Genomic DNA, 27,978 nt, shown 5'->3' with positions numbered 1-27,978 from the left:
GCACATAATTGTGATGTGGAAGAAAAATGATAAATGGTTTTAATTTTTTTTTTTTTTTTTTTTTTTACAAATATGTGAAAAGTGTGGGGTGCATTTGTATTCAGCCCCCTTTACTCTAAGGCCCCTTTCACATTGAGGCGTTTTTCATGCGGTACAGCGCTAAAAATAGCGCTGCTATACCGCATGAAAAATCATGCCCTGCAGGCTTCAATGTGAAAGCCCGAAGGCTTTCACACTGAAGCGGTGCGCTAGCAGGAGCGCTCCAAAAGTTCTGCTAGCCGCATCTTTACTGCGGTATAGGAGCGGTGTGTTCACCGCTTTTATAACACGCCTTCCCATTGAAATCAAGCAACGCGGGCGGTATTGACCCTTTTTCGGACGCTAGCGGGGGTTAAAAACTCACCGTTAGCGCGGTAAATACGACGGTATAGCCGCGCTACAAATAGCGAGGCTATAGCGTCACCGCGGCTCCACGCTTCAATGTGAAAGAGGTCTAATACCCCTAACTAAAATCTAGTGGAACCAATTGCCTTCAGAAGTCACCTAATTGGTAAATGGTTCACCTGTGTGTAATTTAATCTCTGTATAAATACAGCTGTTCTGTGAAGCTCTCTAGGTTTGTTGGTGAACAAACAGCATTATGAAGGTCAAGGAACACACCAGACAGGTCAGGGATAAAGTTGTGGAGAAGTTTAAAGCAGGGTTAGGTTCTAAAAAAAACATCTTAAGCTTTGAACATCTCACGGAGCACTGTTCAATCCATCATCCAAAAATGGAAAGAGTATGGCACAACTGCAAACCTACCAAGACATGGCCGTCCACCTAAACTGACAGGCTGGGCAAGGAGAGAATTAATTAGAGAAGCAGCCAAGAGGCCCATGGTAACTCTGGAGGAGCTGCAGAGATCCACAGCTCAGGTGGGAGAATCTGTCCACAGGACAACTATTAATCGTTCACTTCACAAATCTGCCCTGTATGGAAGAGTGGCAAGAAGAAAGCCACTGTTGGAAGAAAGTCATAAAAAGTCCCTTTTGCAGTATGTGAGAAGTCATGTGGGGGACACAGCAAACGTGTGGAAGAATGTGCTCTGGTCAGATGAGACCAAAATTGAACTTTTTTAGCCTAAGAGCAAAGCGCTATGTGTGGTGGAAAACACTGCACATCACTCTGAACACACCATCCCCACCGTGAAACATGGTGGTGGCAGCATCATATTGTGGGGATGCTTTTCCTCAGCAGGGACAGGGAAGCTGGTCAGAGTAGATGGGAAGATGGATGGAGCCCAAATACAGGGCATTCTTAGAAGAAAACCTGTTGGAGTCTGCAAAAGACTTGAGAATGAGGCGGAGGTTCACCTTCCAGCAGGACAACAACCCTAAACATACAACCAGATGCTCTCCATCAAATCTGACAGAGCTTGAGCTATTTGGCAAAAGGGGATGGGGAAAAATGTCCCTCTCTAGATGTGCAAAGCTGGTGGAGACCTCCCCAAAAAGGAAAGGGTGCAGTAAAAGGCGGTTCTACAAAGTTTTGACTCTGATGCGTTCTACAAATGCACGCCACACTTTTCACTTATTTATTTGTAAAAAAAATAAAAATTAAAACCCATATATCATATTTCTTTCACTTCACAATTATGTGTCACTTTGTGTTGGTCCCACATAAAATCCCGATAAAATACAAATAAATACGTTTTTGGTTGTAACATGACAAAATGTGGAAAGTTTCAAGGGGTATGAATACTTTTTCAAAGCACTGTTGATGGCCCCAATATGTAAATTAACACCAGGAGTGTTGAGCCGGTGGCACTCATGGCAGGCTCAACATGCTGTATTTGAGGCCTCCCCCTTCTTTTACTTTACTTTATTTTTTTTGGGGGGGGGGGTGCCTAGTTTTGACAGTTTCCGAATTCCACTTCCACCTGGAGTGCCAAGGTGATTGGAGCAGAGGTACAGCCCCCCCACCCCCCCAGTCCCCAACACTGCAAGATAGCAATGCTGGCCACTAATCGATCTGTAGATTATAGATGTACTGTATGTGCCATTCTTATGTCACTGTACTTCAGTGTAGTTTTAACAGTTCCTTGTTTTACATATGCCATTTCTCTCCAGTGAAAACTTTGAAGAAGCCACCTCAGAGATTGAATCATTATGTACAGAAAACCCACAGGTCTCCTTCACTTACCTGTTTCAGAAGCTAATTCAGAACAACATGTCCGAAGCACTGGAAAAAGGTTAGTTTTTGTATCTATCTATCCTGCATTGTTAAATTATTGAACACTGTAGTTAAATTGGCTGGGTAACCTAGAATTAAAGGGCCCAATGTGAAGAAAGTCTGGCTGGCCGCACTTTTGCTAGCACTTTTTTCAATGTGAAACGTGTAAATATATGTTAACCACTTAACGACCGCCGCCTGTAGATATACGTCCACAGAATGGCACGGCTGGGCAGATGGACGTACCGGCACGTCCTGTACATCTACCCAGCCGTGGGTCGCGGGCGCGCGCCCGCGACCCAGTCCGAAGCTCCGGGACCGCGGACCCGATCACCGCTGGGGTCCCGCGATCGGTCCCCGGAACTGAAGAACCGGGGAGAGCCGCGTGTAAACACGGCTTCCCCATGCTTTACTGTGGCGGCTGCATCGATCGTGTCATCCCATTTATAGGGAGACACAATCGATGACGTCAGACCTACAGCCACACCCCCCTACAGTTGTAAACACACACTAGGTGACACATAACCCCTTCAGCGCCCCCTGTGGTTAACTCCCAAACTGCAACTGTAATTTTCACAATAAACAATGCAATTTAAATATTTTTTTTGCTGTGAAAATTACAATGGTCCCAAAAATGTGTGACCGAAGTGTCCGCCATAATGTCGCAGTCACGAAAAAAATCGCTGATCGCCGCCATTAGTAGTAAAAAATAATAAAAATGCAATAAAACTATCCCCTATTTTGTAAACGCTATAAATTTTGCGCAAACCAACCGATAAACGCTTATTTCGATTTTTCTTACCAAAAATAGGTAGAAGAATATGTATCGGCCTAAACTGAGGGAAAAAAAGTTGTTTTATATATTTTTGGGGGATATTTATTATAGAAAAAAGTAAAAAATATTGCATTTTTTTTTAAAACTGTCGCTCTATAATAATAATAATAAAATAATTCAGTTTGGGAGCCACGTCGCACGACCGCGCAATTGTCTGTTAAAGGGACGCAGTGCCGAATCGCAAAACCTGGCCTGGGCGTTTAGCTGCCTAAAGGTCCGGGGCTTAAGTGGTTAAAGGTGTAAAAAAAATAACGAACAAAGCAAACAAAAACTGACTTTGATATGTAGATAAAATAAAAATCCCTTTGATCTGTAGATTAATAAACCAAAAGATATAAAAAGAAACTATGTTCAGCAGCTGAGCAATGTTAATGTTTTTTGGACAGCTCCGATTGCCAGGACTTTGTTTACACCAGCTAAATGAGTCATCAGTTGTTAAAAGGGTTGTAAAGCTTTGTTTTTTATTTTCTAAATAGGTTCCTTTAAGCTAGTGCATTGTTGGTTCACTTACCTTTTCCTTCGATTTCCCTTCTAAATGTTTTTTTTCTTTGTCTGAATTTCTCACTTCCTATTCCTTCTCAGTAAGCTTGGCCCCATCATCCGAGCCGTTCTGGCTGGGGGTTAGTCGGCTCGCTCGCACCCTCCCTTTGGACTACATCCCTGCAAGAACACAGCGTCTCCCCGCAGGGATGTAGTCCCAAGGGAGGGGGCGAGCACACTGACTAACCCCCAGCCAGAACGTCTCGGATGATGGTGGAAAGCTTACTGAGGAGAAACAGGAAGTGAGAAATCCAGACAATTAAAAAAAACATTTAGAAGGGAAATCTAAGGAAAAGGTAAGTGAACCAACAATGCACTAGCATTAAGGAACCTATTTAGAAATAAATAAATAAATAAACTAAGCTTTACAACCCCTTTAAAGCGGAGTTTCACACAAAATGGAACTTTAGCTGTCCAGATTCCTCCCCCCTCTGGTATCACATTTGGCACCTTTCAGTGGGGAGGGGGGAGCAGATACCTGTCTAATACTGGTATGTACTCCCACTTCTAAAAAATCTACGCTATGTCCAGCCCCTCCTCAGCGACACTTTTCTGACTCCAAAAATAAGACAACGGTAAAGTTAGCCCAGACGACGTTTAAACATTTCTACAGGTTACATGTTTAGAGTTACAGAGGAGGTCTTGGGCTAGAATTATTGCTCTAGCGATCGTGGCAATACCTCACGTGTGGTTTGAACACCATTTTTATATGCAGGCCTGACTTGCGTATGCGTTCGCTTCTGCGCGCAAGCTTGGCGGGATAGGGTGTTTAAATAAATAATAAATATATATATATATATATATATTATTTTATTTCTTTTTTTTTTATTTACTTTTTATTTGTCTTACAATGTCCTTTAAAAAAAAAAAAAAAATTGGGTCACTTTTATTACTATTACAAGGAATGTTAATAGAAAAAAAAGCATGACAGCACTTTACTGCAATCTGTGGTCAGCTGTGGCCAAAAGACATGCCCGATGCGCGCACTTGGGGGGACATCCATGGACGTTCTCTCAACTGGTAAACTGTACTGCAGCCGTCGTTCAACTATAGCGTGGGCAGGAACCAGTTAAACTCTCTCTCCATGAAACTTTCCCTTATCTATGACTATGTAACATCTTCCCCTTGTTTAGTATTGCCCGCTGGCTTTTGCCAGTTAGAATCAACACAGGCACGGCAGTAACCATCCACACAAATGATGCATGGAGAGTTGCTCTATCAGGCTGCCGTAAAATGCACCCATGTAGTGAACTTGTTTTGTCTCCGTGATGAGGAATTGTGCAAATTACTTGCCTTATACCCCACTCCCTCAGACTTACTTAGAGCTGTATAACTGGTCCCCCAGAGCCTTTTACCTTCACCACGTGACCAGTTGGCAAGCTCTCCGACAACTTCATGTACAATGCAGGACCAGCAATACTGCACCGGGAACGTTGGTGAGAGGAGAAAGCACAGGCTGCCAGGGGAGCAAGAAATAAAGTAAGGATGTGTGCTACTTTGCAATCCTAGACAAAACAGCTATTTACCCCTTGCCTTGCACAGGGGGCACTACATGGGCATATTTTAAACCCAACCCAGTGTTCAGTTTTAAATCCTAAGGACCCCAGCCATGCCTTATCCGATCTTCCCTAAACTTCCATGTTACTAGTCAAGTCCAATATTCAAGTTTTGTTTTATGACCTCCGAAACCCTACTGACCAAAGCTTTCCTGATCTCTTCATTTGCAGTGAGTATTGTGGCAGAGAGGTTGTCCGCTCAGTTCTCAGTGTACCGCCCAGTCACAGAACTGTTTCTTGTATACATCCAATTGGAAAAAGTGGATGAAGCCAAACAATTATTACAGGTAAGCTTTCTAACTAGTGGTTGACCATTTATATTGGTATTTGGAAAGTTTAAGTAACTGTCAGCCGCTTGTGGGATTTTCTTTTTCTTCTGCTACTCATAAATGTAATCATGTAATTCAGCGCTTTGGTAATGTAGTGGAAGGAAAGGAGTTGTGGAAGTCGTACATCACAGCAAAACCTTAGTCTGGTGTTAGCTTTGGGGGCGGGGGGGATGGGTTGTGGCCCGGTTGGAACCCTAGGGGGGTTGTGGCCCGGTTGGAACCCTATGGGGGTTGTGACCCGGTTGGAGCCCCTGGGGGGAGGGAGGGTGTGACCCGGCTGGAGCCCCTGGGTGGGGGTGGCCCGGTTGGAGCACCTGAGGGGGGGTGTGGCCTGGTTGGAGCCCTGGCTGAGGCTGTCATACACCTCCTTACAGGGTTTTGCTGTGGTGTGTGGCTTCTAGGACTCCTTTCCTTTCACTAGATGTTTTGAGCTGGGACACGCTCTGTCTGCACTCCCAGCGACCCAGTGGAGCCTTGAGCGGTACCTGTCATTTTCGGTTGTGGGTCACTGTAAGCGTTGCTAATTTTGTTCATTATATTGCTGCAACATCTTTGTGTTTTCAACCATGTAAAAACTATACAATGGCCTTTTTTTTCTTTACGATAAGTTAATAAACTCTTAATGCTTTGTAAGTGTTTATCATTTCCCAAGTTAAAGTTTTTTCCAAAATAACAATCATGTTATGCTTGCCTGCTCTGTGCAGTGTTTTTGCACAGAGCAGCCCGATCCTCCTCGGTTGCCCCACAGCTGCTCCTGGCTACTCCCTCCTGCCGAGTGTCCCCGTAGCAAGCAGCTTGCTATGGGGGCACCCATGCAGGCTCGCTCCAGTGCCATTCACACAGACCCTGTCCCTGATTGACCCCTGCCTCTGCTTTCTCCTCATTGGCTCACTTGCTGTTAACAGTAGCCGCAGCCAATGACTCCTGCTGCTGTCTCAGCCAGTGAGGAAGGAGAGGCCCAGGAGAGCCGAGGCTCCCGTGCACAGCGCTGGAGGAAGATCGGTCTCTGGAATTTGCTGGTTAGCACTCAAACAAGTCTATCTGCTCATACTTGTATTTGGTAGGTTACTTCAAGTGGAACTTTTCTTGCAGTTTTGAATAGAGTAGGGGAAGCTGTTGGAGAAACTTTGTTTTCCCATTTGCACCTGGGAAATTCGGAAACTCTCCAACATCGAACACTGATGATGATAATCTGCTTAAGGTACAAAGGTCCATGAATCAATGTATTATACTGTTAAAAATATATATTTGTATTCACCACTATTAAACAGAATTAAAAACATAAAAATATTGGATGCATGCGGATCTCAACACCATTGAGGCCCACAACCCAGCAAATTTTGATTCCTGTACGTCTACACATATAAATCATACGTTTGCCAAAAGTCCACTTAAAGTGGGGAAGACGAAGTATCAAGTGGGTTCACTTTTTTGGAGAGGAGAACGCAGAGATATGTATACATTCATGGTAGTCCAACCAAATTCATAAAGCACCTCAAAAGTTGAGAGAAAATGCAGCTTGGTATTATTCTCTGCCACTTGCTTTTGTCTGATGTTAGAACTTTTTTTTGATAAAGTGAGAAGATAATTCCTAAACACACCCAAATAAAACTCCTTGATGTCTCGCATACAAAAAGACCCTAAAGTCCCTACCACATATGTATGTGTGTGTATATAATGTATATATACACACAGTAAAACCTTGGTTTGCGAGCATAATTGGTTCCAGAAACATGCTTGTAATCCAAAGCACTTGTATATCAAAGCATTTTTTTTGCAGGGTATAAAAGAGAAGAGAGGCACCTCTAAGTGTAGCATTGAGTTGCTAAATGTTGTACCTTCATTAAATGTAACCATATTTCTACACTTAGAGGCTCCTCTCCTTTTTTTTTATTTTTTTATTTTATTTTTTTTATACTGAGTTGTGACATGACGCTACTCTTATATCAATATAAAACAAGGGGAGAACTAATGCGCAAACCAACCTAACCCGGGAAAAAATATAGTGGTACGAATACATTAAAAGTTACAATCAAGCAGCAGCCACAACTAATAGTGCTCACGCACTGACAGCATATGATAGACAGGGGGATGTAGTGGCGCTTGCAAATACTAAAAACCGACAATTTAAAACAATAAAATATTCTAAACAATGATTCCTAAAGTATGAGAGTGAGTCCGTCCTCTACTGGGGTAAAATTGTGTTCCACTCGAGGTCTATGCCCAAAGAATACCATCCAACATCAATAATTAGATGTGGAAGGAACTGCGAGTGAATAAATAATGAAATCCAATGGATAAAAGTGCCTAACTGGCCGCACAGTGTACATGGGATAATAATCCTTTTTTTAAAAATATGTGTCATAAATCCCTAAAGTGCTTGATAAAAAACAAGTGCAAAGTGCTAATAAATAAAACAATAATAGCAGTGAATGAAAGCTCCAGCTCTCCTGGAAAGTGGTTAATTACTAATTAGCAAACACATGCAGGAAAAAGCAACAACTGGAAAAAAGTCCAACAATGCAAGTGTCCTAAAAACCTAAACGGATCAATCATAAAACTGTTGTTTTTCTGTGCGATGAAAAAAATATAATAATATAATAATAAATAAAAAAAATAAAAAAATCATAAATAATAGTCCAAAAACAGATAGTACAATATCACTGCAGGATTAGTGATAGTGAATAAAACTATATCCAGTGCACAATCAAGTGATAATGATAATATTAAAAATAAAGTCCAAAGTGCAAAGTGCATCTGTGCTCCATTCAACAATTCAGATGATCAGTGGTTAATTCAGTGAAGACTTGTTACATTGTGCTCATTCAGTGAAGACTTGTTACATTGTGCTCATATGTCTGTGAATCAAACCAGCCCGATTTTCCTCAGTGTGGGGATTATTTTTACCAGCCTCTTACCTTCCTGAGGCTTTTACCAAGCCTTTTTTTCAGTTGTTGCTTTTTCCTGCATGTGTTTGCTAATTAGTAATTAACCACTTTCCAGGAGAGCTGGAGCTTTCATTCACTGCTATTATTGTTTTATTTATTAGCACTTTGCACTTGTTTTTTATCAAGCACTTTAAGGATTTATGACACATATTTTTTAAAAAAGGATTATTATCCCATGTACACTGTGCGGCCAGTTAGGCACTTTTATCCATTGGATTTCATTATTTATTCACTCGCAGTTCCTTCCACATCTAATTATTGATGTTGGATGGTATTCTTTGGGCATAGACCTCGAGTGGAACACAATTTTACCCCAGTAGAGGACGGACTCACTCTCATACTTTAGGAATCATTGTTTAGAATATTTTATTGTTTTAAATTATTGTCGGTTTTTAGTATTTGCAAGCGCCACTACATCCCCCTGTCTATCATACTCTTATATCAAGACATCGCTTGTATATCAAGGCAAAATGTATTACAACATTTTCCCGTGGGGCAGTGCACAAAAAAACTAAACTCCAAGTGAACCAGAAAGTTGCTTAACACACACAATAAAAGTGCACATGGTGCATCACAGGTCCCCTCCCAAGAGGAAGGGCCTCCTTGACTCCCAAGGGTTCAAGATGTCTTATGGGGGCAAGGCTCACTGGCCCACTTTTCCAAAAGGTTTGACCAACCCCTTGTTTTGTGGGCAGCCAAAGCCAACCACTGAGTACCTGGTTGGGGGCTCTTCTGAAGGAAGACCCCCATTCTCCCAGGCAGGAGAGGAGGGAACCTAAGTGCCACACATCTCCCCCTAGACTTCATGGTAGACCTGCCACACCCTACTTTCCGGATGAGTGAAAAGAACACATAAAAAGTCAAGAGAAAAAATTAAAATACTGGACCAATTTAGTTGGGCGCCAATTAACTTACCAGCATGTCTTTGGCTTGTGGGAGGGAGATGGAGGAAAGCCACCAAAGTACACAGAAATCCTGATAACTCCACGCAGGAACAGTGGCTGCCTATGGGTGAGTGAGTGGGTGGGTGGAGTAAAGCAAATAATTTTTTTTTTAGAAACTTTTTTTCTTCTTTGCATCCAGAACTGCTAATGAACAGCCCATAATTTTACAGAACCAGGATTACCAACTTGCATGCAGCTGTGTCAGACTTCACAGTCCTCATTAGTGCAAGATGTGACTTTACTCGCTGAGCTGCTGCTATTAGGCACCACTAACAGGTTTTGAGAGACTGCCAGAAACCATATAAACATATGTACACTACAAGCCAAGTCCAGTTGGGTGCATGTCACTTCCAGGACTCATCTCTATTACGTATGTGATGGGTTTATTGCACTCCTGGAAGATATGCTCTGCGAGAAGAGAAAGGCACACAGAGCAGCTATGCCCTCCTCTCTTCTGCCCATTCACAGAAGCCTTTGTATTTTGTGAATGAGTTCACATAATATAAAGGCTTATGTGAATGGGCGGAAGGCAGGGACAGGCATAGCAGTTGAAAGAACTGAGACCGCAGCGAGCAGTTTCAAAGCTCCGTAATAACTCCTTGGAGCACAATAAACCTGTCAGATGTGAATAATAGGGATCAGTCTATTAGGCACCTCGTTAGACTTAACTCATGGAATGCCTGCAGTTTTTACGAAGTTCGCCTTTTTTTTTCAAAATTCCAGCTTCGCTATGTACCAATATAGAATTCATGGAAAGTAGCAAAGGACGGATGGACGGCCGCACACCAAAGAACTCTTGAGTTGTCTTTATTGAAGGAATATAAGCAAACACCGCAAATACACAGCAGGAATCAAAAACAGCCGACGCGTTTTACACTTAGTGCTTATTCATGGCCATGAATAAGCACTAACTAAGTGTAAAACGCATCGGCTGTTTTTGATTCCTGCTGTGTATTTGCGGTGTTTGCTTATATTCCTTCAATAAAGACAACTCAAGAGTTCTTTGGTGTGCGGCCGTCCATCCGTCCTTTGCTACTTTCCATTGCCTAGTGCATTGCCAGCACCCACATCTACCTGGACTTATCCACATTTGCACTTGGGATTTCCCTGGAGCGGTGAATCCCACTTCGCTCAATATAGAATTCATGTACTTATTTTGCAAACATGAAACCACTTTCTATTTATTCTACACATGCTTACCTTCCTCTCTTCATAGCTTTTTTTAAAAACTGCTTTTTTTTTGTCTTACTTCTGAAACAGAATTTAGGTCATGACACAAGGAGGGGTTGATTAGCTGATCTCAGTACACACCCTGTGTTCCATCAGATTAGGTGACCCGTCAGAATGTTTGACGGAAGTGATGTTTCATCACCGCCATCTTGCTACACCCCGCACTCCTCCACAGTAAGGATACAGTGAGAAGGGGGCAAGCGGACATCTTGTTACACCCACCAGAGTTTTTTTCATCAGTAAACTGAGTTTATATTGTGGAATACAATATTTAAGAACTACGTCTGACTGTTTAAATGTTGGATTTTAAAAGCAGCAACAAGCCTGCTGATCTCACTGGTTTGCTAATAGGACAGTTCGCTGCTTTTAAAATTCAACATCTAAACATTTACACAGAGTTTTAAGTACTGTATTTCACTATATAAACTCAGTTTACTGTTTTAAAAAAGTGTAAAATGCAAAACTCTGGTGGGTGTAACAAGATGTCCACTTGCCCCCTTCTCAGTGTATTCTTATTGTGGAGAAGTGCGGGGTGTAGCAAGATGGCAACGAAATGTTACTTCGGTTACACATTCTGACAGGTCGTCTAATCCAGGGGTCTCCAAACTTTTCATACAAAGGGCCACTTTATTGTCCTTCAGACTTTGAGGGCCGGACTGTGGCCAGCAGGGGCAGAAAATGTCACGGCCCAGCATCAATGAGAATAAATATGGCCTCGGGGTTGGTGGTCAATAGGAGGAGGAGTATTCCCCCTATTAGTAGGAGGAATAGTATCTCATCATTGGTATCTGTGGAAGACATAGTGCCCCATTGTTGCTGTCAGTGGGAGGAATACTGCCTCATATCAGTGGAAGGAATTGTGCCCCAAGGGCCGGATTAAGGCTAGCAAAGGGCCACATCTGTCCTGCGGGCTGCAGTTTGGAGACCCCTGGTCTAATCTGATGGAACACCTGCATCATCTACTCTCGGCTGGTAAACTCTTTCCTGTGTCATGACCTAAAGTCTGACCAGGAAGTAAGGCAGAATTAATCGAGCAGAGAGTGAAGTAAGCATGTGTAGAATACTGCAGTTGTTGGCTTTTAATAAACGGACACTTACCTGTCCTGGAGTCCAACGATGTCAACACCCTCAGCTGATGTTTCCATCAGCTGTCGGGTGCTGCCGCCGCCATTTTGTGTAAGGGTACCCGGCAGTGTAGCCTTTCGGCTTCACGCTGGAAACCCTACTGCGCATTTGCGGGGCCCGTTCCTCTCTCCTACTGGCCAGAGGAGAGAGCCCCGCAATGACATCACGGGCCGCGGCCCGGACTCCCGGAAGTGGGAAAGGATACCTGTCAAAGAATCAGATGAGCGGAAGTTCCACTTTTGGCTGGAACTCTGCTTTAAAGAGGAAGTAAAGCCTCAACCACCTTCTTTTTTTTATACCTGCAAGAGAAAGTCACAATGAGCTAGTATGCACAGCATACTAGCTCATTATGATTGACTTACCTGAGATCGAAGCCCCCTAAGTTCTCCTCTGTTCCCTCAGCCGCCGCTACCATATCTCCTACGATCCTGCGCATTCGTGGGATTGCGGCATTAACCACCCATCGCCCCATTCACAAAAAACGGCACGCTCAGTGCGCCTGCGCCATGCGCGCCGTAGACATCGGTGCAGTCCTTACTGAAAAAATCTCCTTAACCGTGTAGGTTAAGGAGATATTTCTTGCATCTACAGGTAAGCCTTAATCTAGGCTTTACCTGTAGGTGCAAGTTGTAAGGAGGTTGTTAAGCCTAGGTTTACATTCACAGCTGAACTCGCACCATTTCATTCCCGCATTTGTCACTCCTGACTTCGGGGGCGATTTCAGAGACATCCGTGTGGGTTTCTGCACAGATGTCTATTGAAATCGCACCCCACAGTCACCAAAAGTAGTACCGAAACTACTTTTGGGATTCAGATGGTGCAATAGCCTCCGATTTTTTTTTTTGCATGCCAATTTTCTGTAATGTGAACTAGGGCTTAAACACAGGAGCCCATTTAGTTTTTCATGCAGCCTATAGCTTTAAAATCCCCACTAGTCCTTATAGACAAGGGCAAGTTCGCACCCCGCCACATTGGCACTATTGGAAACAATACGCACGCTATTACTGCGGACTATAGTACCCAAAGGTATTGAGCACTCTGTTTTAATATTACTGTGCCTCCTTAATTTCTTGTTATGTTGTCTTTACCTGCATCCTTCCTTTTCTGGGAGACTGTGAGTTATGTATGTACTAACTTTATTTGATCAATAAAATTGTTATTGGAAAAAAAAAATCCCCACTAAATGTACCATTACTCTTTAGGCTTCATTTCCATGGACGTTTTTACAGACACTTTTTTTTAGCCTTTTTTACAGCTTAAAAACGCCTGTCCATGTTGTTTTTTTTTTTAGCTGGAGCTCAAAAACGCGGCGCTAGCGTTTTTAGTGTTTTTGTGCATTTTTGAGCGTTTTTTAACGTCTGGCATTTTTACAGCTCTAAGGCTGGAGCTTCAGAACGCACTGGTCCTGTTTTTTTTTTTTTTGCAGCTTAAAAACGGCTCGGCCATCTACAGCTCAAAAACGTCATGGTGGGCATGAGGCCATAGACCAGGGGTCTCCAAACTTTCTAAGCAAAGTGCCAGTTTACTGTCCTTCAGACTTTAGGAGGGCCAGACTTGGGCCGCTGGGAGTAGAAAATGTCCTGGTGTCCAGTGGGAGTAAATCATGCCCTGTCTTTGGTATCGGTGGAACAAATAGTGCCCCACTGTTGGTGTCAATAGAAAGAATTCTGCCCCATCATTGGTGTCAGTGGGAGAAATAGTGGCCCATCATTGCTATCGGATACGAAGAAAGAGGATGGATAGCCGCACTCCAATGACCAAGCGGTTGTCTTTTATTCAAAAAATCACAGCAAGTACATCACTTCACAGGTGCACTGAGCTAGTGCTTAATCATGGCTAGCCATGATTAAGCACTAGCTCAGTGCGAAACGCGTCGGCTATCTACCTGTTCCTTTGTTGCACCTGTGAAGTGATGTACTTGCTGTGCTTTTTTGAATAAAAGACAACCGTTTGGTCATTGGAGTGCGGCTATCCATCCTCTTTCTTCGTATATTATGCATGGTCAGTGCATTGCCAGCACCCACTCTATCCTGAGTCAGTCCATCTCTACATAGTGACCCACCTGGAGCGGTGATCCCTTCTCATCATTGGTATCAATTGAAGGTATTGTGCCATTTTGATAGTGCTCCATATACCCCATTGTTGGTGTCAGTGGTGGAATGGTGCCACGAGGGCCAGATAAAGGCAAGCAAAGGGCTGCGTCTGGCCCCAGGGCCGCAGTTTGGAGACCTCTGCCATAGACTAACATGGAGAGCCGTTTTTAAGCTGCAAATAAAGCTCAGAAAAGTGGCTGTAAAAACCTCCAAAAACATCCATGGAAATAAAGCCCCAGGATAATTTGACCTGCTGACTTGAGCACAGCTGCAGTATTTTCTGTGTAGCATTAGCAGTTCACTGGTTCAAATTTTTTCGTTGGTTGTCAAGAGTGACTCTTTAAAGAGGAGTTCCACCCAAAAATGGAACTTCCTCTTAACCCACTCCTCTCCCCCTTACATGCCACATTTGGCATGTAATTTTTTTTTTGGGGGGGGGAGTGGGTGCTTCAGGAGGAGTGGGACTTCCTGTCCCACTTCCTCCTTCCGTCGAGGGGCTGCAAAGGCGATACGCCATATCGCCTTTTGGCAGCCCCTCCCTGTAGGCGATCGCCTGGGACACGTGACAGGTCCCAGGCGATCGCCTGTCCAATCAAACGGCGCCGGGCCGCGCTGCTCGCGCAGTGGGTGCCCGGCCGTGAAGCCGAAAGCTGTCACGGCCGGGTGCCCACAGTGACAATGAAGACGCCGGCCGGGGAGGGGGGGAGAGGAGCGGACCCCCAGCCGTCGCGTCGCTGGAACGCTGGAGCAGGTAAGTATCAGTTTATTAAAAGCCAGCAGCTACACTTTTTGTAGCTGCTGACTTTTAATAAACGTAAAAAATGGGTGGAAAACCCCCTTAAAAGCCGTGACAGCTGTCTTGACTATTGCATTACAACATTGTCTTATCGCTGGTGAATATGCATCATTCTGTAGTGTAGGAAAGACACTTGATTTCCCCGACTTGTCATGTAAACTTTTTTTTTTTCCTCCCCTCCCCAAGTTCAACTTTTGTCTCTCTCTCAAGAACTGACTGTTGCATTGAAAGCCTTTTATAAAACAGATTGAAATCAGTCCTTTTGTATGCATAAGTGTAGGTAATTATACTTTAAAGAGAACTTGCTTTGTACATTTTAATTTTTATAAAGAAGCGAGCAGTTATCTCCCTGACACCTTATTAAATGTATAATTAACCTTATGATCCCAAGCTCACTTATGAATGCTTGGCAGTATAATTGGAGACAAAAAGAATCCCCCCCCCCCCCCCCCCCTCTTTCTTTTCCAGTTCTAAACCTCAGTTCTTTGGTCTGCCAAAGCATTAGTTTATTATTATTTTTTTCCCCCTTTTAAACAAACCTGCAGCTTGCCGTGCCAAGGACAAATTTATGACAGATTGGCATGATTAGGCAGCTACTGTATTTCTTTGTAAGCTGCTATTAGGCAGTAATGATTCTTTACTGAGCTTTGAATCGTTTCTCTTGTAGTTGATGTCCCTTTAGTATTATGCTTAAAAAATAATAAAAAACTTTCATTTAATTTTACCCGTTTGGCAGATCTGATGACATTTCTGTTCTCCCCTTTTCTCCACAGAGATGCAATGCTATTCTGGAACAAAGTAATATTCTGAGACCGCACATTATCAAGCGCAGTTTTGCGGGTCAGGTATGGTATATTTCTGTATATAATAATATAATAATCTGCATTGTTATGCTGTCACAGAGTGATGCTTATAACTGGTTTAGGTGGGTTTAGTTTATTATTTAGCATAGGGAATTTGAGGACTAATCGGGGTTTTAACCACTTAAAGGGGTGGTTCACCCTAAAAACTACATTTTCTTATTCCACTGCCCCCCCACATTACAATCCGATTAAGGCTATTATTATTTTTTTCATGCTGTACATACCTTGCTGTACATACCGCGGGAGTGGGCGTTCCTCACATGCCGGTGATTGACGTTTTGCCCAAAAACGAGCTCCCCCCCCGTCGCGTAAGCCGCGTCACGGTTGGCAAAAGGAGCCGAACGGCGAGTCGGCGCTATACTGCGCATCGCCGTTCGGCTCCTTTCGCCAATCGTGACGCGGCTTACGCGACTGGGGGGGGAGCTCGTTTTTGGGCAAAATGTCAATCGCACACGTGAGGAACGCCCACTCCCGCGGGACTCGCAACCCGGATGCACGGGTGAATATGCTGTACTAAGGTATGTACAGCATGAAAAAAATAATAAGAGCCTTAATCGGATTGTAATGTGGGGGGACAGTGGAATAAGAAAATGTAGTTTTTAGGGTGAACCACCGCTTTAAGCCCCAGAAAAATTTTCCCCCTTCCTGACCAGAGCACTTTTTGCAATACGGCACTGCGTCGCTTTAACTGACAATTGCGCGGTCGTGCAACGTTGCACTCAAACAAAATTGGCGTCCTTTTTTTCCCACAAATGGAGCTTTCTTTTTGGTTGTTTAGATCCCCATAGCGGTTTTAAATTTTTGCACTATAAAGCGGCAATTTTGAAAAAAAGCAATATTTTTTGCTGTAATAAATATCCCCCTATTTCATCAGTTTAGGCCGATATGTATTCTTCTACATTTTTGGTAAAAAAAATTGCAATAAGCGTATATGGATTGGTTTGCGCAAAACTTTTATAGCGTCTGCAAAATGGGGGATAGATTTATTGCATTTTTTTTATTAGTAATGGCGGCGATCTGCGTTTTTATCGTGACTGCGACTTTATGTCGGACACTTTTGACACTATTTTGGGACCATTGTCATTTATACAGTGATCAGTGCTATAAAAATGTACTGATTACTGTGTAAACGACACTGGCAGAGAAGGGGTTAAACACTGGGGGGGCGGGGGGTGATCAAGGGGTTAAGTGTGACCTAGGGAGAGATTCTAACTGTGGGGGGGGGCTGGGCTACCACTGACATGACAGCAATTACTGCTCCCGATGACAGGGAGCAGTAGATCTCTGTCCTGTCACTAGGCAGAACAGAGAAATGCCTTGTTTACATAGGCATCTCCCCGTTCTGCAGTTCGGTGATGCGATCGCAGGACACCGGCGGACATCGAGTCCGAGGTCACGGAGTACGCGTCGGCACGCTCACTAAGCTGCAATTTAAAGGGGACCTACCTGTAGGCCCATTTGCGCAGCCGTGCCATTGTGCCGACATATATTGTTGTGCGCTGGTCAGCAAGCGGTTAAAGAGGAACCTTCAGTCTGCTCTTATAATTTGTTATAAAAACATCTTTGCCATTCTGAAGCTTCCCTCCAACCACTTTGCATATTATTTTATATATACTGTGATTCTGTACTTGCCAAATATGCTGCAGAAATCTCCCTCCACCAAGTCTGGCTGCAGCCATATTTACTGTGGGCAGCTGAAGCTGCTGCCTGTTCACTTCCTGGATTTACACAGACACAGAGAGGCACAACTCCAGCTCTGTTACTCTCATCTCCCTACCTGACAAAAGCTCATGAGAGTGAGAAAAAGTGTTGGGCATGACACCATAAGCCTAGACTAAAGACTAGAAAAGAAAGAGGAAGTGGGCTGTATAAGGTTTTTACTGGCAGAAAACAAGAGTTTCACTATCCAAAGTAAAACAACAAGGGCAGGAGTTTTAATAGATGGTAAGATGAAAACATTACTCAAGGTCCTCTTTAAATATACCACCTTATTCCACATTCGCTGTGTCCCCCACATGGCTTCTTACAAACTGCATATGGGACTTCTTTTGGCTTTCTTTCAACAATGGCTTTCTTCTTGCCACTCTTCTATAAAGGTCAGATTTGTGGAGAGCACGACTAATGCCGCGCACACACGACCATTTTTAATGGTCTAGAAAAAACAACGTTTTTTTCAACCCGATTCTTGTCAAGCCTGCCTTGCCTACACACCATTGTGAAAAAAAAATGCTTGAGCAAAGCGCGGTGACGTACAACACGTACAACGGCACTATGCTTTTGCTGATTTCGTGTTGGTAAAAGTTTGGTGACAGACGATTCGCGCTTTTCAGTCTTCGTGCTTTTCAGTCTGTTACAGCGTGACGAATGTGCTATCTCCATTACAAACGCTAGTTTTACCAGAACGAGCGCTCCTGTCTCATAGCTTGCTTCTGAGCATGCACGTTTTTTTCACACACAATCGTTTTTAATGACATTTAGATAAAATGTAATTTTTCACATCATGAAAAACGGTCGTGGGTACGCGGCATAATAGTTGTCCTGTGTACAGATTCTCCCACCTGAGCTGTGGATCTCTGCAGCTCCTCCAGAGTTACCATGGACTTCTTGGATGCTTCTCTGATTAATGCTCTCCTTGGCCGGCCTTTCAGTTTCAGGGCTTAGGCAAGTAAAACGGGGGGGCTGGGGGGGCCGTCATTGCCAGGTTTTTTCCACCTTAATGCATAGGATGCACTAAGGTGAAAAAAAAACGAACCTTTACAACCCCTTTAAGCGACTTTTGAAGGCAATTGGTTCCACTAGATTTTAGTTAGGGGTATCTGAGTAAAGGGGGCTGACTACAAATGCACCCCACACTTTTCACACATTTATTTGTAAAAAAAAATGAAGATCATTTTCCTTCCACCTCACAATTATGTGCCACTTTGTGTTGGTCTATCACATAAAATCCCAATAAAATACATTAAAATGTTTTGGTTGTAACATGACAAAATGTGGAAAATTTAAAGGGGTATGAATACTTTTTCAAGGCACTGGGTAGGTTTATCCCAGGGTATAATACGGTATGTCACAGTATACAGTGCATCCGGAAAGTATTCACAGTACTTCACTTTTTCCACATTTTGTTATGTACAGCCTTATTCCAAAAAAATTTAATTCATTATTTTCCTCAAAAGTCTACAAACATTACCCCATAATGACAAGATGAAAGACGTTTGTTGGAAATCTCTGCAAATTTATAAAAGAAAAAAAATCCCATGTACATAAGTATTCACAGCATTTGCAATGACACTCAAAATTTAGCTCAGGTGCATTCTGTTTCCACTGATCATCCTTGAGATGTTTCTACAACTTCACTGGAGGCCACCTGTGGTAAATTCAGTTGATTGGACATGATTTGGAAAGGCACACCCCTCCCTATATAAAGTGCCACAGTTAACAGTGCATGTCAGAGCACAAACCAAGCCATGAAGTCCAGGGAATTGTCTGTAGACCTCCGAGACAGGATTGTATTGAGGCACAGATCTGGGGAAGGGTACAGAAAAATTTCAGAAGCATTGAAGGTTCCAGTGATCACAGTGTCCTCCATCATCCTTAAATGGAAGAAGTTTGGAACCACCAGGACTCTTCCTAGAGTGGGTCGCCTGGCCAAACTGAGATTGTGGGAGAAGGGTCTTAGTCAGGGAGGTGACCAAGAACCCGATGGTCACTCTGACAGAGTTCCAGCGTTTCTCTGTGGAGAGAGGAGAACCTTCCAGAAGAACAACCAATCTCTGCAGCACTCCACCAATCAGGCCTGTATGGAAGAGTGGCCAGACGGAAGTCACTCCTCCGTAAACAGCACTTGACAGCCTGCCTGGAATTTGTCAAAAGGCACCTGAAGGACTCTCGGACCATGAGAAACAAAATTCTCTGGTCTGATAAAACAAAGATTGTACTCTTTGGCCTGAATGGCAAGCATCATGTCTGGAGGAAACCAGGCATTGCTCATCACCTGGTCAATATCATCCCTACAGTGAAGCATGGTGGTGGCAGCATCATGCTGTGGAGAGATTTTTCAGCGACAGGAACTGGGAGTCTTACTGGCTGGATCACCAGGTGATTTGGGGTTTAACAGACCTTAACCTTTTGCTACCAGGCCCATACAGCAGAAAGACCTACCGCACAGCTTCCAGCTGGCCAGGTCTGTACACTGTACAGACCTGGCATTATTCCTTCTGCTTGAAGCTTATGGTCACATTAGTAACCATGAGCTTATAGCAAAACTGTTCAGCAGAATCTGCTGAACAAACCAATAGCTCTGATTTGTGTATAACAAGCCACTGATTAAAGCTAGTCACCCAAACTGTGACCCCCTCTGTTTACTGTAGATTCTCTACATTACTGCCTGCATTTAGCTGAAATGCCCCCCCCCCCCCTTATTGTCCCCTTCCGCCGCCACACCTATCCTGCTCAGCACTGATTCAAAGGAGCCTTCGTTCTGCCTTCCAGATTCCTAGGCACCTGCCCTTTGCAATAGTAAAAGTAACTGTCAGCGCAAATACATGGATGCACACTTAGTTTGGGATATAGTGATTAGTCCATAAAAACTGTCACAGTTTAAGGGTTAAAAGGCAATGATATGGCTGTTCAATGGCGGATGCTGGCTCTGTGGTAGACAAAGGGTAGAAAAGGAAGCGCCACCTAAGTGCAGTATTAAAAGATTCCTTTAATGGCAGAGTATACAAATCACACTTAAAAGAGGAGATAAAAGAAAAAGGCTCATCTGTAAAATCCTGGAGTCCTCGTCCCAGATCCGTGGGCTGCAAAGATTTGCAGAGTGTTTTGGCTCGGTCTGAGGCCGTCAGGACGAGGCTTGGTCTGGCGTGGAGCGCACGTGACGTTGTGGGTCACGTGACGTTTCCATAGGAGGCAAGGGGCTGATTGGGCTATGTGCTCGGAGTCACTGCTCTTTCTGTTGGTCGTGTTCATCAAACCATTTTTACAGTGTGGCATTATCCTGCTGAAAAAACATCACTGCCATACAGTTTCAAGGAAGGGGTGTACTTGGTATACAGCAGTTTTTAGGTAGGTGGTACGAGTCAAGGTAACATCCACATGAATAACCGGTCCCAAGGTTTCCAAGCAGAGCATTGCACAAAGCATCACCCTTTTTTCAACCGGCTTACCTTCTTCCCATAATGCATCCTGGTGCCACCTCCTCCCCAAGTAATCAACGCACACGCACCTCGCCATCCACATGATGTAAAAGAAGATATGATTTTTCAGACTTCCATTTCTCTATGGTCCAGTTCTCATGCTCCCGTGCCCATTGTAGGTGCTTTTACCTGTGGGCACAGGTCAGCGTATACACCCTGACTGGTCTGTGGCTACTCACCCCCATACACAACAAACTGGGGTGCCCACTTTTTTTCTGCTCTCAACACAACTTCAGGGACAGCATGTTTGCTTTCTGCCTAATGCATCCCACTTTCTTTATCGTTGCATCACGGGACACAGAGCGGCATTCATTACTATATGGGTTATATGGAGTACCTTCAGGTGATGGACACTGGCAATCTCAAACAGGAAATGCCCCTCCCTATATAACCCCCTCCCATAGGAGGAGTACCTCCGTTTTTACGCCAGTGTCTTAGGTGTTGGTCATGGTTTAGCTTGCCTCCGCATCCTTGGGATTAGGTGAGCTAACCGGTTCTGTCCAAAGGCCTCAGCGCTAAAGTGGTCAGTAACCGGACCCCAAACCCTTGGGGTATAGCCCATAATGCTTTTCTTTTTAGAGAGCTGGACCCTGGGCCCAGAACTTAGAAACCTTTGGGTGCCTAATGTTTTCTGTTGCCAGAGTGCTATATGGGCCCAGGACAGTGGATCCTTCATAGGAACCCAGGGCCTGAAGGTCTAGACATCCCCACGGAGATGGGGGAAGATTGGGCCTCTTGCTTGGCAAAGTCCTGCGGCATGGAGCAGGTAAGTGAGGGGAAAACTTGCGGAACTTGGTTCTTAGCAGGTTTTTTCTGGGGGGTCACAGGGGACATGCCTAAAGTTATGCGCTGCATCTGGCAAACTAGTCACATATCTTAATGATAGGATGGCTCTATGTGTATTTTTTCCCCATAAGAAGTGACCTCCCTATCGGCGGGCGCGCGCGTTCACGTGTTATAGGCGCAATTCGCGCCATTTAGCTGAGGGGGGAAGGGCGGGTCAGTGGTTTAAGGAAGGGGCGGCCCTTCCTTTTCGTTCCAAACAGCTCATTCGATACATTGGAACTGGGGAGGAAAGACCAGAGCGGCAGCACGGGGCGCCGAGGACACACAGTGGCCAAAAAGAATATTGCAGTCTTCAGAAGACTGTTTTCAAGCCTAGAAATAGGCTGTTTCTTTCCATCTCATAGTTTTTCTTGCAATACTACTCAGGGGGACAGAATGCTTTTTCTTTCCTGGATTTGAAACAAAAAAAAAAAAAAAAAAAAAAAAAAGAAAGATTGAAAAAAGATTGGAAAAAAAAAAAAAAAAAAAAAAGTCATCTAGGGGAGAGGAAGCATTTTTTATCCCCCAAACAGGTGTTTGGGCAATTAACTTTTATAGTTCCAAGTACCAATAAGTAGCAGGTGTACCTCGGTATTGTACCATGGCATCCGGGTCAGAGGGTACAAGAGGTGGGGATTCCCCCAGAGAGTCTGAGGTCTCGGACAAAGCTATGCCGCTGCTTTCCCCACAGGGAGCCTTGGGGCCATCGGGATCTGGGGCTGGAGCTGGCGCGGGTCAGTCCAACCCTAAGATGGTCACGGACGAGGTATTACTCACCTCTTTAAGAGAGATGGAGAAAAGAATGGGAAAAATGATAGCCACAGCTATGCGGGGCAGTAAACGGATTAGATCTCCGTCGCCCGAGCGTGGACCCTCAGAAGAGGAGGTCCTTTCCTCAGGGGAATTGGACGATCTCTTGGACAAGGACCAAGTAGGTTCAGGGATCGAAGATCCGGATACAGAGGAGTCTGGAGCAGTCTCCCAAGGGGAGGGCTGGTGGATTCAAGCCTTAACGGACTTGGTCCATAATGCATTCAACTTGCCAGTACCAGATCTCCAGGTATCGACGGTTTCAGCTTTGGGCTCACTGAGGGCGCCTCAAAGCAATGCAGTGTTTCCGATCCACCCTCTATTAGAGGGAGTTTTGTTCCAAGATTGGAACAAGCCAGATAAAATCTTCTTACCACCTAAAAGATTCTCTGCCCTATATCCTATGGAAGATAAATTTTCCAAGAAATGGGCTACTCCTGCAGTGGACGCAGCCATCTCATGTGTTAACAAGTCGTTAACATGCCCTGTAGAAAACATACAGGTATTCAAGGATCCAGTTGATAAACGCTTGGAAGCACTACTTAAGAACTCCTTCACTACTGCAGGGGCAGTAGTACAGCCAGCTGTGGCTGCGATTGGGGTTGCTCAAGCATTATCGGATCAAATTAAGCAGATGCTTAAACTTATTCCTGCCCAGCAGGCAGAAGAATTTTCGGATGTCCCTAGGGCCATATGTTTTACGGTAGACGCAATTAAGGATTCTATCCAGCAAGCGTCACGTTTATCGTTATCCCTTATCCATATGAGAAGACTCTTATGGTTAAAGAGCTGGGAGGCCGAGCCCCCATGCAAGAAGCTCCTGGTAGGGTTTCCCTTCTATGGAGGACGACTCTTCGGAGAAGACCTAGATAAATACATTCAGACCATTTCAAACGGCAAAAGTACTCTCTTGCCAACTAAGAAGAAGTTTCAGGGGCCTGCGTTTAAACGACAGTACTCCCCTGGGCAGGGGCCCTCTAATGCCAAACAGTATCGACGGCCTCCTGCGAAAGCAAACTTCGGCTTCAACAGCAAGTCTCAAGGACAGGCTGCTAGAGGCAGAAAGCAGTGGTTTCGCAAACCAGCAAAACCAGCCCCCAAGCCAACCTTATGAAGGGGCGCCCCCACCCACGAAGGTGGGGGGAAGGCTGCGACTCTTTTCAGAGGTTTGGGAAGCCAGCATTCCCGACGAGTGGGTACGGTCTTCCGTGGCCACGGGCTACAAATTAGATTTCCTAAAGTTTCCCCCTCCTCATTTCCAGGAGTCGAGGATTCCAAACGATCCGGAGAAAGGAGCCGCATTAATGTCGGCATTAAATCATCTACTTTCCCAGGAAGTAATAGTAGAGGTACCAGTCCTGGAACAGGGGCTAGGTTTCTACTCCAACCTATTCATCATCCCGAAGTCCAATGGAGATGTCAAGCCAATTTTGGACCTAAAGATGGTAAATGCATACCTAAAGATCCGCTCATTTCGGATGGAATCCGTGCGGTCAGCAGCTGCCACACTCCAAAAGGACGACTTCATGGCGTCCATAGACATAAAGGATGCCTACCTTCATGTTCCAATTTATCAGCCACATCAAAAATATCTACGCTTCATGGTGGCTTCGCGTCACTTCCAATTCGTGGCGCTTCCCTTCGGGTTGGCTACGGCCCCCCGGGTGTTCACGAAGGTCCTAGCTCCAATCCTAGCCAAACTAAGGATCCAAGGGGTCACGATCCTAGCATACCTGGACGACCTCCTAGTCATAGATCACTCTTCTCCCGGCTTGGAGCGAGCAGTGGCCCTCACGGTCCAATACCTCGAGAAGTTCGGCTGGGTCCTAAATCGAGAAAAGTCAGCTTTCCTGCCCACAAGGCAGTTGGAATATCTCGGCATGAGATTAGACACAGAACAACAAAGAGTGTTTCTACCTCTGAGGAAGGTCAAAGCCATCAAGGAATTAATCCTACTGGTTCTAAGCAAAAAGGAACCGACTATTCGCCTATGTATGAGGTTACTAGGCAAGATGGTGGCCACATTCGAGGCGGTACCATACGCCCAGAGTCACACTCGCATCCTGCAGGCAGCCATCCTGTCAGCATGGAGCAGAAGGCCACAGGCCTTGGATATCCCGTTGCCGCTCTCATCAAGAGTCCGACAAAGTCTGTGTTGGTGGTTAGACCCTCAGAACCTACTGAAGGGGAGATCTTTCAGCCCAGTGGCTTGGAAGATAGTGACCACAGACGCCAGCCTGACAGGCTGGGAAGCAATTTTGGATGGTTGCACTCGCCAAGGTACTTGGGCAAAGCTAGAGGAGCAGTTGCCCATCAACATCTTGGAGCTCAGAGCTGCTCGACTAGCCCTCAGGGCTTGGACGTCAAAATTGCAGGGGTTCCCGGTGAGAATTCAATCAGACAATGCCACGGCCGTGGCATACATAAATCACCAAGGGGGAACCAGGAGTCAAGCCGCTCAGAGAGAGGTGAGCTTGATTTTCCTATGGGCAGAGGCTCATGTGCCCTGCATATCGGCAATATTCATTCCCGGAGTGGACAACTTTCAGGCGGACTTCTTAAGCCGCCAGACTCTATGGCCGGGGGAATGGTCTCTGCATCCACAAATCTTTCAAGCACTCTGCCAAAGATGGGGAGTGCCGGACGTGGATGTCATGGCATCGAGACTCAACAAGAAGCTAGACAGGTTCATGTCCCGCTCAAGGGATCCGATGGCCTGCGGAACCGATGCGCTGGTTTGCCCTTGGCATCAGTTCAAACTTCTTTATGCGTTTCCCCCGCTCCAGTTACTACCCCGCCTGCTGCGCAGGATCAGGGTGGAGCACATACCAGTCATCCTGGTAGCTCCAGCATGGCCCAGAAGGGCATGGTACTCACTAATCTTAAGGATGGTAGTGGGAGACCCTTGGACTCTTCCTCTACGGCCAGACCTGCTATCGCAAGGTCCGATCCTCCACCCTGCCTTACGGCATCTAAATTTGACGGCCTGGAAGCTGAATCCCTGATTCTCAGGGGTAGAGGTCTGTCTCAGAAAGTAATCTCTACCCTAATCAGAGCCAGGAAACCGGTCTCTAGGGTGATTTATCACAGGGTCTGGAAGGCCTATGTAGGCTGGTGTGAGTCCAAGCTATGGCTTCCTCGCAAATTCACCATTGATAGAGTTTTAAGTTTTCTCCAGCTAGGAGTGGATAAAGGATTGGCATTAAGCACAATCAAAGGACAGATTTCTGCTCTGTCAGTGTGGTTTCAGCGGCCGCTGGCCACCCACTCGCTGGTTAAGACCTTCCTTCAAGGGGTCTTACGTATTAAACCTCCAGTTAAATCCCCGCTTTGCCCGTGGGATTTAAACCTTGTTCTGTCAAGTTTACAGAAACAACCGTTTGAGCCGTTGGCTGAAATTCCTTTGGTTTTACTGACAAGGAAGTTAGTATTTTTGGTCGCCATAGTTTCCGCAAGAAGAGTATCGGAACTGGCGGCCTTATCCTGTAAGGAACCATATCTTATTTTTCATAAGGACAGGGTCGTTCTCCGCCCTCATCCTTCCTTCCTACCGAAGGTTATATCCAGTTTTCATTTGAACCAGGATTTGGTATTACCATCCTTCTTCCCTAAACCTACTTCCAGAAAGGAAGGGTTGCTGCATACCTTGGATATCGTCAGGGCCATGAAGGCCTATCTTAAAGCTACAAAGAAGATCCGGAAAACAGATGTGCTGTTCATATTACCGGATGGGCCCAAGAAGGGGCAGGCAGCTGCAAAGTCCACCATTTCTAGGTGGATTAAGCAATTAATCACTCAGGCCTACGGCTTGAAAGGGTTGCCTCCTCCAGTATCATTAAAGGCTCATTCTACTAGGGCCATGGGCGCCTCCTGGGCAGCACACCACCAGATCTCTATGGCTCAAGTTTGCAAGGCGGCAACCTGGTCTTCTGTCCACACGTTTACAAAATTCTACCAGTTGGACGTAAGAAGGAATTCTGATACAGCCTTTGGGCAGGCAGTGCTGCAGGCTGCAGTTTGAGACCCTCGGATTCCGGGGGCTCCTCTTTTTTGAGTTAAATTTAAAATTTAAGATTATTTTTCTCAACTAAGTTGGATTTATTATGATTTGAGTATTTCTCTAGATTAAATCCTTTTGTCTTGGAGATGTTCTCCCTCCCCTCATTGTAAGCATTGCTTTGGGACATCCCATATAGTAATGAATGCCGCTCTGTGTCCCGTGATGCAACGATAAAGAAAGAGATTTTTAATACAGCTTACCTGTAAAATCTTTTTCTTGGAGTACATCACGGGACACAGAGCTCCCACCCCTCTTTTGAGGACCATTTTGGGAGGCATACTGCTTGCTACAAAACTGAGGTACTCCTCCTATGGGAGGGGGTTATATAGGGAGGGGCATTTCCTGTTTGAGATTGCCAGTGTCCATCACCTGAAGGTACTCCATATAACCCATATAGTAATGAATGCCGCTCTGTGTCCCGTGATGTACTCCAAGAAAAAGATTTTACAGGTAAGCTGTATTAAAAATCTCTTTTTCAGATGCCATTGTATCGTACTATTCAATGTTATTTACCTAACCAGCCAGCGGTCATAAAGTTGTGGCTGATCAGTGTAAAAGAGGTTGGGCAAACAGACAAGACCACTGCTCATGCACCAAGATTTATATGAGGGAAGTCATATTGGAGCTAGGATCTGAGTCCAAGTGTAGATGCTGACCCCGGATGATGTCTAAACATAGATGACACTGTCCTATAGAGAAAATAATGTGAAGACATTACTCGGGGAGTCCTGAGATCTTGGGGGGGGGGGGGTAATATATACCTGGAGTTTTTACATTGGCACAATATTGATATACAAAATACAGTTTAAGAGCATTTTGCAAGACAATCAAAATGTAAAAAAAAAATTGGACCTGATATACAAGCAATGTCTTGATATACAAGTAGTGTCGAAGTGTAGCAATATTGCTACACTTTTTTTTTTTTTTAAAGTGTATTTTGTGCGTGTACTCGAGAGAGGAGCCAGACTGCAGGAGTTGGGAGTAGGCAGGCCTCCCCCAGAGGCAATCTGCCACCTTTCTCCATGCCCCAGGTGGCAATGGCGAGAGTGTGAGGGGGTCCTCCCACACAGCCCACCCTACCTGCTCCACTTTGAAGCCCAACGGGGCAGAGGGACTCCCTATAAGGGAGTGAGAGGATCTAGCCCGCTTAACCAGCCCCGTTAGTCTGTCGCCTCTCTTTTTAGAGACCGCGTGGTCAAAGTGCGTGCATGTTAACCCAATTTCGAGTGCGTGTAAGTGTGGTGGTTTTTGTGGGAGGGGGGTGGGCGTACTAAGCGCAGGCTTACCTCGCATAGCACACCCACCGGGAGCCGGGCTGAGACCACCAAACTCAATTCACATGTAGCCGAGACCGGGATCCGAACCCCTAGCTGCAGAGGTGAATGGCTTGTCAGCGCAGTGCCAATCGCGTTGAGCCACCGCAGCGCCTACTCAATATTGCTACACTTAGAGGCGCCTCTCTTCTCTTTTATACTCTGTAGCTCCTGCTGGATTTTGTTTCTAATCCCTTTGTGGAGGCTTCTATTTGTGGATGGACATTTTATGGTTACACAATCTGGTCACATTGCTATAATCTTTTTATATGGACTATAAACGGAAGGACTTATAAATAAAT

General features: G+C 45.0%; 1 protein-coding gene across 1 annotated transcript in view; it reads left to right on the top strand.

Annotated features, from left to right (window-relative positions):
* LRPPRC (leucine rich pentatricopeptide repeat containing) overlaps nt 1-27,978 on the top strand; it is a 253,528-nt gene that overhangs the window by 215,625 nt on the left and 9,925 nt on the right. The window contains exons 33-35 of the mRNA XM_040351539.1: nt 2,112-2,233; nt 5,317-5,432; nt 15,384-15,455. Coding sequence (XP_040207473.1) covers nt 2,112-2,233; nt 5,317-5,432; nt 15,384-15,455 — 310 coding nt within the window. The remainder of the gene's footprint in view (nt 1-2,111; nt 2,234-5,316; nt 5,433-15,383; nt 15,456-27,978) is intronic.

Source organism: Rana temporaria, chromosome 4 (genome assembly GCF_905171775.1).
Source record: "Rana temporaria chromosome 4, aRanTem1.1, whole genome shotgun sequence".
NCBI classification, from domain to species: Eukaryota; Metazoa; Chordata; class Amphibia; order Anura; family Ranidae; genus Rana; species Rana temporaria.
The sequence above is the reverse complement of the archived record's forward strand: the minus strand, read 5'-3'. Positions and strand labels throughout refer to the sequence as shown.